Source organism: Cajanus cajan, chromosome 5 (assembly GCF_000230855.2).
Source record: "Cajanus cajan strain Asha chromosome 5, NIPB_CcT2T_4, whole genome shotgun sequence".
Lineage (NCBI taxonomy): Eukaryota > Viridiplantae > Streptophyta > Magnoliopsida > Fabales > Fabaceae > Cajanus > Cajanus cajan.
In genome coordinates, this window is record NC_138521.1 from 8,185,034 (window position 1) to 8,197,982 (window position 12,949).

Below are 12,949 nucleotides of genomic sequence, written 5' to 3' on the forward strand. Positions count from 1 at the left end.
GAGTCCTACACCTTCTACCATACAGGGCTTCAAACGGAACCATCCCAATACTAGCATGAAAGCTATTATTGTACGTGAACTCCACCAGCGGTAGGACTTCCTCCCAGCTTCCCAAGTGGTCTAACAACAAGTCCTCAGCAAATCATCCAAGGACTAAATTATCCTCTCTGACTGACCATCCGTCTGTGGATGATAAGCAGAACTCAAGCTCAACTTCGTGCCCAAGGCTTGATGTAAACTCTGACAAAATCTGGAAGTGAACCTCAAATCTCTGTCTAAAATAATATTGGAAGGGACCCTGTACAACCGTACTATTTCCCTCACATATAACTGCATCAGCTTCTCCAAGGACCACTTGATATTGACAGGCAAGAAATGTGCACACTTGGTCAACGTATCAACAATCACCCAGATAACATTACTATTCCTAGCTGACCTAGGCAATCCCACAATCAAATCCATAGTGATACTATCCCACTTCCACTCTAGAATCTCCATCACCTACAACAAACTACCAGGCTTCTAGTGCTCCACCTTTGCCTTCTGACAAGTCAGACAGGCCTCCACATATTCAACTATGTCCCTCTTCATACCAAACCACCAGAAAGTCTTCTTGAGGTCTTGGTACATCTTAGTCATACCAGGATGTATGCTAAGTCTACTCTTGTGGCCTTCCTCCAAAATTGCTTTCTTCAGCTCAGAATCATGAGGTAGGCAAATTTTGCCCTTAAACCTCAAAATTTTGTCTCCGCCCAGCTCAAAACCAACTGCCTTCTTGGTACCTAGCAGACCAGGAATCTTCACCAACTCTACATCCTGCAACTGCTTCAACCCAACCTGCCTCAAGAATTCACTAATTATGGTAGTCATCCCACAACTAATGTGATCATGAGCTAACTCTACACAAAGATTCAAATCTATGAATTTCTCCACCAGCTCCAACTCTTTCACCATCAAACTCGACATGTGGATGGATTTTCTACTCAGCGCATCCGCCACTACATTGGCCTTCCCAGGGTGATACATTAGCTGAAAATCATAGTCTTTCAAAAATTCCATCCACCGTCTCTGCCTCATGTTCAGCTCCTTCTGATCAAACAAGTATTTCAAACTCTTGTGATCATTGAAGACGCTAAACCGAACACCATACAAATAATGCCTCCATATCTTTAAGGCAAAAATAACTATTGCCAACTCCAAGTCATGAGTAGGATAATTCCTCTCATGATTCTTCAATTGCCTTGAAGCATATGCCACTACTCTCCTGTTCTGCATCAACACACACCCTAATCCCTGGTGAAAAGCATCGCAGTACACATCAAAGGGCTCACCAAACTCAGGCAACACCAACATAGGATAAGTAGTCAACCTTTTCTTTAGCTTATCAAAACTCTGCTCACAAGCATCTTTCCAAATGAAAGGCTGATCCTTTCTAGTCAACTAGGTTAGAGGCGCTACTATCTTGGAGAATCCCTCAATAAACCTGCTATAGTAACCCGCTAGACCCACAAAGCTTTGAATATCTGTGACAGTTCTTGGAAGCTCCCACTGCAACACCGAATGCACCTTAGCCGGATCAACTACAATCCCCTCAGCCAAAATAACATGGCCTAAGAACTTCACCTCTTCCAACCAAAACTCACACTTCAACAACTTGGCATACAACTGCTTTGCCTTCAGAATCTCCAACACCAACCTTAAGTGTTCTCCATGTTCCTCCGGGGTTCTTGAATAAGTGAGGATGTCATCAATGAACACCACCACAAATTTATCCAAGAAAGGCCGGAAGATCTTGTTCATGTAATCCATTAACATTGTCGGGGTGTTGGTCACACCAAACGGCATCACAACATACTCATAGTAACCATACCTAGTCTTGAAAGCGGTCTTAGGTATGTCACCCTCCTTCACCCTAATCTGGTGATATCCTGACCTCAAGTCAATCTTTGAAAACACCGATGCTCCCTTCAATTGATCCATTAAGTCATCTATCTGAGGAAGTGGATATTTGTTCTTAATAGTCAATTTGTTCAGCTGTTGATAATCAACACACAGTCGACTATCTCCATCCTTCTTCTTCACCAACAACACGAGAGCACCCCACGGAGATACACTCGGCCTCACCAACTGCTTTTCCAACAACTCTTCCAACTGACTTTTCAGCTCAACCAACTCTGCTGGGGCCATCCTATAGGGAGCAACCAACACTGACCCTGCACTAGGAACCAAATCAATGCTTAACTCCATCTCCCTAGTAGGAGGCAACCCAGGCACCTCATTTGGAAACACCTCAGCAAAATCCTTCACAACCTCAATCTTAGCAATGACCCTCTCGGTCTCCACACTCATAGCAGCAAGCAAAATACAACACTCTGCTCCGTCTCTCATCAATGTTTCAGCTTGGCTAGATGAAATCAACAACTCTTCCTCCACCTAAGGAAAGATCAACCTCCTATTGGCACAATTTATAAGGATGCGATTGGCAGACAACCAATCCATCCCTAAGATTATGTCAATATCTACTAAAGGCAAACAAATCAAGTTTACCTTATACCTCTTCTCATTCACAACTAAAGGACAACCAACACACAACTCTAGGAAGTACTTCTCGAGAAACACCCTCTTGAAGCACTCCTAATCAACCATCACTCTTCATAAATCAACATCGCAATCAGCACAACACAGAGTTCAATACAACAAAAGCCTAAAGGAACCACCCCCACGGAGTGTCCGCTAGACTCGAACTACTCTGATACCAAAAAGTGTAACGACCCGCCTAGTCGTTGCACAAGAAAACAACACCATGCAAAATAGAGTATGCATATAAATAAAAAAAATATATATACATAGGTCTAGCCTGGGGCTCAACATGTCAATATACAAAACACAGCCAAAATAGCTACACTAAGTAGCCCTAAACATCAAAACATCAGCTCCATCTGACAGCTACAGACCTGCTACTTTACTCCAACCTATCCCTGGTCTACTCCTATACACAGTATGATCATTGCAGTCCAATCCACATGAAAACAAACAAGGGTAAGCTAGTGAAAAGAATCAACATATAATTCAATTATAAAAAAACTTAGACAACTAACAACACAACATCAAATTCAACAAGGTTGACATACAACACATCACAACATACATTTACAGCTCAGCTTCACAACAAAACTACACATATATAGCTCACATCATTAAGCAAAATCAACATCAAACAGCTTATACGTCGTCACGCATTTCAACTCGGAGATCTCCTACAACATATTAGTGATCAACAGCTCAACCTTACGGCCTATAATAGCTCAGCCTTATGGCTTACAACAGCTCAGTCTTACGACCTAAAATAGCTCAACCTTTCGGCCTACAACAGCTCAGCCTTTCGGCCTACGACAGCTCAGCCTTTAGGCCTACGACAGCTCAGCCTTACCGCCTACAACAGCTCATCCTTACGGTTTATAACAACTCAGCCTTTCGACCTACAATAACTTAGCCTTTTAGCCTACAACAGCTCAACCTTACGACCTATAATAGCTCAGCCTTTCGGCCTACAACAGCTTAGCCTTACGACGTATAACAACTCAACCTTACGACCTACAACAGCTCAGCCTTTTGGCCTATAACAGGTCAGCCTTACGGCCTACAACAGCTCAGCCTTACGGCCTACAACAGTTTATATTCACAACATATTTCAAAATCAACATTCAGCACATCACAACATAATAGCATTAACAACTTAGACAACATACAACTCAGCTCGGCTCAACAACATTAATCAGCATAAGCATCATACAACACAACTCAACGTTACATCATACAACTTAAACATCATACGATATTAACAACATAAACAACATACAGCACAGCACAACGTAACATCATTAACAACATGGTCAACAACTTTACAACATACAACATATTCAACACATAATACAACTCACCCATCATGTTTACAAATCATTTATCTTGCCAACCTACACAACATATACAACATGAATTAACCTACGCACCCAAGACAGCCTTCAAATTATCCAAATCACTCCTTGTGAAATGATAACCTTTTCATAAAACAGAATATCGGGAGTTATAATACTCCTATCATGCTCATCCTTATCTCATATGAAAGATAACAAGATTTCCTACAACTCTCATGAAGTCACCAAGTCCTAATTCCTTCATCTACCTTGTTAAAATCCTAAAAACCGCAACAGCTATAACCAATGCTGGCAGCTTGACCCCTCTTCACTAAAACAGCCATATCTGGAGTTCTAGACCTCCTTTTTGGGTGATTCTAGCACCATTGGAAAGCTAACATCCAAGGCTACAACGTTCATGAAGACTCAAAGACCAACATACGCACGCAGGCGCATTAAAATCACGCCCAACGCAAACTCAATCAGAGACCTAAAGAGGTCTTTGCGCTCGGTGCAATTATCCTGCGCCCATCGCAATATCAGTAACAAAACACAAGACTCACGTCTGATAGTGCGCCCGGCGTGGTTCTCCCCACGCCCGACGTCATTCATCCAGGGATTCCCCATTTCAAATCACGCCCGGTGCAATTTCAAACAGTAACCCTCACCACTTCGGAAATTTCACCCAAAACCTGCAAAATCAACCAGCTCAAACACATAAAATCCATCAAATGAACTACATTTACAACATAAAACTCAAAAACCATCTCTTTTTCAACATGCAACCATCAAACGTATAAAAATCCTCATTTTTCTCAATTTTCCCGAAATCCCAAAAATGCACAACTCATCAAATCTGACCATCAATCTCCAGAAATCAAACAACATTTGAGTTTCTAAACTCATTCCAAACAATCTGCAAGAAATCTAACTTCCCTTACCTCGAAGAAGAAGAAATTCAAGTTCCAGGAAGTGGAGGAGAAGGAGAAGAAAAAATGAATGGAGAAGAGGAAGTCTCAACAAGTTCCCACCACCTACTCAGCACCTAGAACAACAAAGGAAAAGAAGAATTTGCACAAGGTCAAGAGGGAGGGAAGAAGAGAGTATGAGAGTGAAGGTTAAGATAGTGAGAGAGATGAGAAAAAACCACGGATCTCACAGAGTCAAACTTTTAAAAAATAATTATGTCTTTATATTTTTTTAGAAATGAATCTTTTAGAGTGAATTTTTAAAAATACAAGAAATGGCTTTTAGATTATAGACTTTAAAAGATTATATAAATATTACTACAAAATATTTAGTTTTGAAGGAGGTCTTAAAGTAAGGGTATTATTAACTAGTCTACAACCATATTTGTCACAATGAATTAATGGTGCAAAAATATTGGAGAAAATAATAATAATGATAGTTATAATGACAATAGTAACAATAATAATTATATAAATAAATAATAATAATAATACATGATAATTTTATTCATAATTTTTTAATTTAAATTATTTAATTTAATTTAAAAGTTGATATTTTATTTTTATTTTAATTCATCAAAAATTGTTTTTATTTTATTTGATAAATATTATATGGAGTTTGATACATCAAATATTACATATACGTATTAAAAAAAAATGGGGAATGTTATCCTCTTGTCAAAAAATATATATACATAATAAAAAAAATTTGGGAAGCTTCCGTCGGCCCTCTATAATGAATTATAGTATATTTGAAAAAGGTGTGAAAATTATATTATTTTAATAATTAATTATGTAATAATCAATTAATATTGTAATTGATTATAATTAAAATGAAATTTCGTTTAGATAATTTTGTTCATAAGTGATTTTACTAAGATGTTTAATTCTGTTTAAAAACAACAATAAAAATTACTTTTTATATAATAAATCGGTTTAAATGAAAAATTGTTTAAAAAATAATCATTAATTTCAAAATTTCAGATTCGTAAAAATAACTTAATTTGTAAAAAAAAAAAAAAAAAAAGCTGTCTATAACTTTTAGATGGTTTCTCAAACAACAAACTTTTTTTTTCTTTCAAAAAGTCATTTTTTTTATAAAACATCTGAAAATGAAAAAATAACACACTTAAATATTTGCGTAGAGTAGGGGTGGGCAAAATGAACTGAACTGAACTTATAAAAACTATACTGAACTTAATATTAGTTCAAACAAACTGAACTAATAACTAAATATTAGTTCAGACGAACTAAACTGAACTATTTTTTTGTGTCATTGAATTGAACTTAACTATACTATAAAAACTTGAACTGAATTGCAATTTAAACTGCACTGAACTGTTATGATATTTTGAATCGAATAATTTTGACTCATTGATCTATCAAAATAGGACATATTTTTCAACTTTACTTTATTTTTCGTTTTATTTAAATTTTTCAAAGAAAAAAAATATAAAATTAAGTCAAACAAACTCAGTGAATTTTAAGCCAAAAAATAAGTAGTCCAACATAGCTTAATTGATCCTTAGGTTCGATAAAATTGATACAATTTTTTTATCATTTTTTTTCTAAAGTTTTGGTTATTAGACTATCGAGTTAATCTATTAAGTCATAACATGTTACACACATTTAATTTTTATCCTTTTATAAAAATAGTTCACTTTTTATAATTCAGTTCAATTTTATAGTTTACTATAATTAACTTTCTAATAGTTCAGTTAACTTCAGTTTTTTTAAACAATTTAATTTATTTTTTTACAAATAATGCAATTTTTTATAGTATAATTCAGTTTAGTTCACCACCAATTTAGTTCAATTCAATTTTTTTTTTTTGCCACTCCTAGCGTAGAGTGTAAATCGATCTCTTCAATAATTCTCAAGACTGTCCAAACATGACGAAAAGAAAAGGTTGTCAAAAAATAAATACACACATGCAAGTGGTGCTTTAGATATTATTTAAAGGTCTATCTATAGCTATTACAGTGAGCTACGATTATGACATCAATTCAATTCATATCTTCTTAACATGGATTTATCACATTCAATTTATCACCATATTTATATTAACATCTTTTCTCGTTTTTAAATTAAAAATATAAAATCACTATATCGACTTAGAAGTGAAGTTGAAGTGATATTTATGTTATGCTAAATTCTTTACCTTATTAAAACTTTATTGTTAATTTATAAATGTTAGTTTTCCATTTCTTCTATTGGAACAATTATGTGAAAAATACATGTAAAAATTATTATAAAAAACAATGTTTTTGTATAAATATTATTTTTTAAATAACAAACAAATCATGAAAAATTAAGGAACTATTTGGTTTACCTATTTTCTGTTTTCGTTTTCATTGAAAATAGAAAATAATGTGAAAAACATGTTTTTTTTTTGGTGTTGAAAAAAAAAACATGTTTAGTTAGATATTTGAAAATATTTTCTTTGAATTTTTTTGTTTCTAAAATAAGCCTAAAAGTGAAAACACGGAAAAGTCGTTTTTACTATTTTCAATTTTAGTGAAAATACAGTGGCATGGTCATAATTATGATTATTTTCAGATTCTATTTTCTTCACATGAGTTGGAGAGGAAAACCGTTTTAGATAAGACAAAAACTGTATAGCCGTATCATTTCTCTCTTTATTTATTCATATAGATTTGTTAATTCAATTCGTTTGAAAAAAAAATAAAAAAAAGATAAACCTATATAACACATTTTTAAAACAATTAAATAAATGGTTATATAATAAGCTTTTTGTGCAGTTACTTTTAGCATATTCACTTTGGCTACTAGTAGATAAAATTTTTAAAATATTATTTTATTTCTCAAAATTATTAAATTTCAACTACTATTGTAAACATTATTCATTATTAAACATGTTAAATATTTTTAATATTAATTGTTTAATTTTTAAACATCTATTCATTAATTTTAGAATTATTGAAAATATTTAAACAAACACATTTTTAATGTTTTGATTTTCAAAACTTAGAAAATGAAAAGTTAAACTAAACATGATTTCTAAATTTCAAATTTTGAAGATGAAAATTATTTTCAAAAAATAAAAAATGTTTTTTTAAAAACTAAACAGCTTCTAACATTTTCAATATTGTGAGATTTTCATTAAAGTAAAAATTTGCATGTATAGCAAAGTTTTTGTAACTGTCAGAAGAATAACATGTAGTGTCCAAAATTTATATTTTATTCTCTATACACCATCCTTAATTTCACATTCATCCGTGTTACTTTCAACAAGCATCCAAAGTCAAGAAGGCTTCCGGAACTAGTAAGAGCATATATACTACTAATTACTTATTGGGCTTCACAACCATAATTGAGCACCAAAATCTATATCAAATTAAGGGATGTTTTGAAATTTATATCTATTTATAAGTATTTTTTTTTTCTTGTCAAAAGAGAGAATGTTATGTTTAATGGTAGAATTGGGTCTTAATTGCCTCGTTGTTGTCATCTCTCGTACGTACTCGCTTTTTTGTCATCGTTCACCATCCCTTAATTTGTCCTCTACTTCTTTCATTATTATCTTTTTTTTTTTTCCTAATTACAAAGTATACAAACTGCATGTTTTAGAACATAGTAAACGAACTTATTTATTAATTATAAAATAAAACAGTTCTATAAACATAATGACATAAACTTTTATTTATATAGAGCCAACTCAAATTTTTTAAAAAAATCATTAGAGAGTATGCAGTGATACACCTTGTAATTTTCGAGAAGATTCCTAGCTACCCTAATGCGGTTACCGTGACAGAAACGGGAATGTATTAGTCTCAGAAAGACATTAAGTTAGCATGTTTTTCGTACTGAATTATACACCGAGTGGATATTAATCACCGAATATATCATCCTATTCCTAGCACATGGACCTTAAATGTAGATAGATGCATGTGCAACCATTTCATTAATTTATTACCCCTTCTTCAATCAACGAAAATAGAGATATTGAAAAGCATATTTGTCAATGGGAGGTGCTCAAGGAAATAGATAGAAAATTGATGACGATATTGACATACTGCCAAGACAGTGTAACTTCATAATTAATTCGTATAATAACAGTTCAAGTAAGCGAAGCTTGAACCTATCACTTTCTAGTTTCTAACCATCACGCCGAGTTGGAAAAGTATGCAGAATACAGACACACCGTGTACGACCTCGTCAATATAAATTGTAAATGTTCCTAAATTTATCCATTTTTAGGGTAATTTAATTTATTTAATTACACGATTATAATTGAAATATTTTTACACATAAATTAAATAATATTATCACATCTTTTTATTCATTAATGGCTACACAAAAAATTCTTATGGAATGTTTATAAAAATATATTATTATTTTTAAAAATTAAGTCTGGAAAAAGGAATCAATATTTGTGTGGACACTACATACACGCGGTATGGTCGGATATGGACCAAGCAAGCAATAACGTGAAAAGTTGTATGGTTGTTGAATGAATGAGCCTTGCAAACAAAGGTGTCCAAAATGCTCCTTAATCATTGGGGGGACCGGGGTCCCATGAGAAGATACCTTTGGGATAGATAGATAGATGATTTTTTGAGCGTGGAGAATCTCTCGCAAGTGATGGAGGAGGTTAATGAAGTTTACAAATTAATATACACCTTGGCCTTTCCTATTTATACACATTGTTCCTCTATACCCATTATTCACATTAATTCAACCATGGCTACCCATATTTCTCTCTCTCTCTCTTTCTTCTACATCACAACCCTTCAAATTATTTCCACGTTGGCTCAGTCAGATAACTACATCATCCACATGGACATATCAGCCATGCCCAAAGCATTCTCTACCCAACACGCTTGGTACCTCTCCGCTCTCTCTTCAGCACTAGACAATTCCAAAGCCACCCCCGACAACCTCAACGTCATTGCCACTTCTAGTTCTAAGCTCATTTACACCTACACAAATGTCATGAACGGTTTCAGTGCCAACTTGTCACCGAAAGAACTCGAAGCTATCAAAACCACCACGGGCTACGTTTCATGCATGCGAGACTCACCAGCCAAGCGTGACACAACGCACTCTCCACACTTCCTTGGCCTCAACGCGAACCAAGGGGCGTGGCGGGTGGCGGAGTTTGGAAAAGATGTCATCGTTGGTTTGGTGGACACAGGAGTTTGGCCAGAAAGTGAAAGCTTCAGAGACGAGGGAATCACCGAGATTCCTTCGCGGTGGAAAGGCCAATGCGAAAGTAGCATCAAATGCAACAAGAAACTCATTGGAGCGCGGTTCTTTAACAAAGGGTTGCTGGCAAAGCACCCCAACGTTACCACATTGAACTCAACACGTGACACCGAGGGTCACGGGACTCACACGTCGACCACCGCAGCTGGGAGCGTGGTTGAGGGTGCATCGTATTTTGGTTATGCGACAGGATCAGCAAGAGGAATAGCTTCAGGTGCGAGAGTGGCAATGTACAAGGCTTTGTGGGAAGAAGGAGGTTACACGTCTGATATAATAGCTGCAATCGATAGTGCAATATCAGATGGTGTGGATGTTCTTTCCTTGTCATTTGGCCTCGACGGTTTAGCTTTGTACGAGGATCCTGTTGCTATAGCCACGTTTGCAGCCGTGGAGAGAGGGATTTTTGTGTCCACGTCAGCAGGAAACGAAGGACCTTTCCTTGGAACTTTGCATAACGGAATACCATGGGTCATAACCGTGGCTGCTGGCACTATGGACCGTGAATTTCACGGGACTCTTAGACTCGACAATGGAGTAGAAATAGATGGCATGTCTCTCTACCACGGAAACTTCACTCCCAGCCACGTGCCAATTGTTTTCATGGGCTCGTGCGACAAAGTGAAGAAGCTTGTGAAAGTGAGGAGCAAGATTGTGGTGTGTGAGGACAAGAATGGAACGGTCTTTGATCAAGTGTCCAATGTGGATAAGGCAAATGTTGTGGCGGCAGTGTTCATATCAAACGACTCCGATTCTTTTTTGTTGGATAATAGGTTTGCATCTATTATTGTCACTCCTACAAACGGGGAAATCGTCAAAGCTTACATTAGTAATAGTACTGCTAATAGTGCAAAAGCAAGCATGTCCTTTAAGAAGACGCTGTTGGGTGCTACCCCAGCACCGAGTGTGGATAGTTACAGTTCTCGAGGTCCTTCAAGTAGTTGTCCATTTGTGTTGAAACCGGACATAACTGCTCCTGGCTCATCAATCCTAGCTGCATGGCCTCAAAATGTTCCTGCGGAAGTGTTCGGTTCCATAAACGTTTTCAGCAACTTCAACTTACTAAGTGGCACATCCATGGCATGCCCCCATGTTGCTGGCATAGCAGCACTGTTGAGAGGAGCACACCCTGGATGGAGCGTTGCAGCCATTAGGTCAGCCATCATGACAACATCGGATATGTTGGACAACACCATGGGACTCATCAAAGACGTTGGTGATGATTACAAACCAGCCTCTCCTTTGGCCATGGGAGCTGGTCATGTCAACCCTAATAGAGCCCTTGACCCTGGACTCATCTACGACGCGGGAACACAAGATTATGTTAACCTCCTCTGCGCACTTGGCTACACCCAAAAGAACATCACTGCCATCACCAGAACCTCCTCCAATGATTGTTCCAAACCCTCTTTGGACCTCAACTACCCTTCTTTCATTGCTTTCTTCCAAGGCAATGGTTCGAGGGAAGCTCGGGAATTTAAGAGAACGGTGACCAATGTTGGGGAGGGGCAAACAATCTATGTTGCGAGCATTACATCTGTGAGAGGGTACCACGTTAGCGTCTTCCCTAACAAGTTGGAGTTCAAGGAGAAGAATGAGAAGCTAAGTTACAAGTTGAGAATTGAAGGTCCAAGAAATAGGAAAGAGAAGAGTGTGGCTTTTGGGTATCTCAGTTGGACGGACGTGAAGCATGTGGTTAGAAGCCCCATTGTGGTCACCACCATTAGATTCGAATTCTAGATCAATATACTGTCATAGATATGTGTTTTCCATATGAATCAAGTGAAAAATGTATATTAACTAAAGAAATTTTCCATGGAAAATAATAGTCATTTCTCACTTGACAAACGTGGTTTTCTATGATTCCGCAAATAACGTTGATATGCTCCAATTTTTACTCGTATTTTATAGCTCTATAAGTTTCTTGTGGAAGAATTTAATTGAGTTGTTAACTATAATTTATTTAATTGCATAAAAAATAATAATTTATTTAGTCTCTTATTGACACAAAATTTAAGATTAAATGTTTTTAATTTCTGAATTTTTGTCAATTTATATTTTTAGTTTCTAAACAAATTTTATTAGGTTTTAGTTCTTGAAATTTGTTTTTATGAATAAAGAAATTTGACATCAAGGATCAAAATATTAACAGAAAGAAAAATTTAAAGACTAAAAGTAAAAATCAATAAAAGTTCACAAATTAAAACTAATAAAAATTTGTTTAAAGACTAAAGTCAACAAAAAAATTTAAAGACTAAAAACATATATAATTATAAAATTTATTTAATAACACATTAATTTTTCTCTAATAGCATAAGTAGACTAAATTCTTAACTTATTTTCTTAGGAATAAAAAAGTTTACTTTAAATTATATAGACTAAAAAATAATATTTTAATTTTTTAAAAAATAACTTTTTTATATTAAGTCGATCTTTATCGAATTACGATTTTATGTTTAGAATGAAGTTTGATTAATTAAGAAAGACAAGTACAAGTCTACGCGTGCATTCTATCAATATGTGCGCAACACAACACACACCAGGAGGGTCTGTCTCTACACTCTACAGTATCACTGCATACCAATACACGTACGCGCTCAGTACTCTCACTTGGACACGCGCACAGATTCCATTAACCTTCGTATAAATTTAAAAGCCATTCAATTCTATACAACAACGATACTCACTGTATACCAATAACACGTGTACTTGTAATAGATTGGGCTCAAGCCCAATTCATACTATGATATTATTAGGTTCTAAATAATATGATAATCCAAAATTATGTGTTGACTAAGGTTAGTATTAGCAACATGAAAACTCATCTATGCTTGTGAACAT

At 35.5% G+C, this 12,949-nt stretch overlaps 1 protein-coding gene across 1 annotated transcript; it reads left to right on the forward strand.

Annotated features, from left to right (window-relative positions):
• The first annotated feature begins 9,465 nt into the window (after window positions 1-9,465).
• On the forward strand, window positions 9,466-12,018 carry LOC109808503 (subtilisin-like protease SBT3). Its single transcript, XM_020371533.3, has one exon. It carries the CDS (start codon window positions 9,488-9,490, stop codon window positions 11,846-11,848), a length of 2,361 nt encoding a protein of 786 aa, XP_020227122.2. The 5' UTR covers window positions 9,466-9,487; the 3' UTR covers window positions 11,849-12,018.
• The last annotated feature ends 931 nt before the right edge of the window (window positions 12,019-12,949 follow it).

What these genes read in the sequence shown, in the direction of transcription:
- LOC109808503 (XM_020371533.3), top strand. Translation starts at nt 9,488, where the DNA reads ATGGAGGAGGTTAATGAAGTTTACAAATTAATATACACCTTGGCCTTT.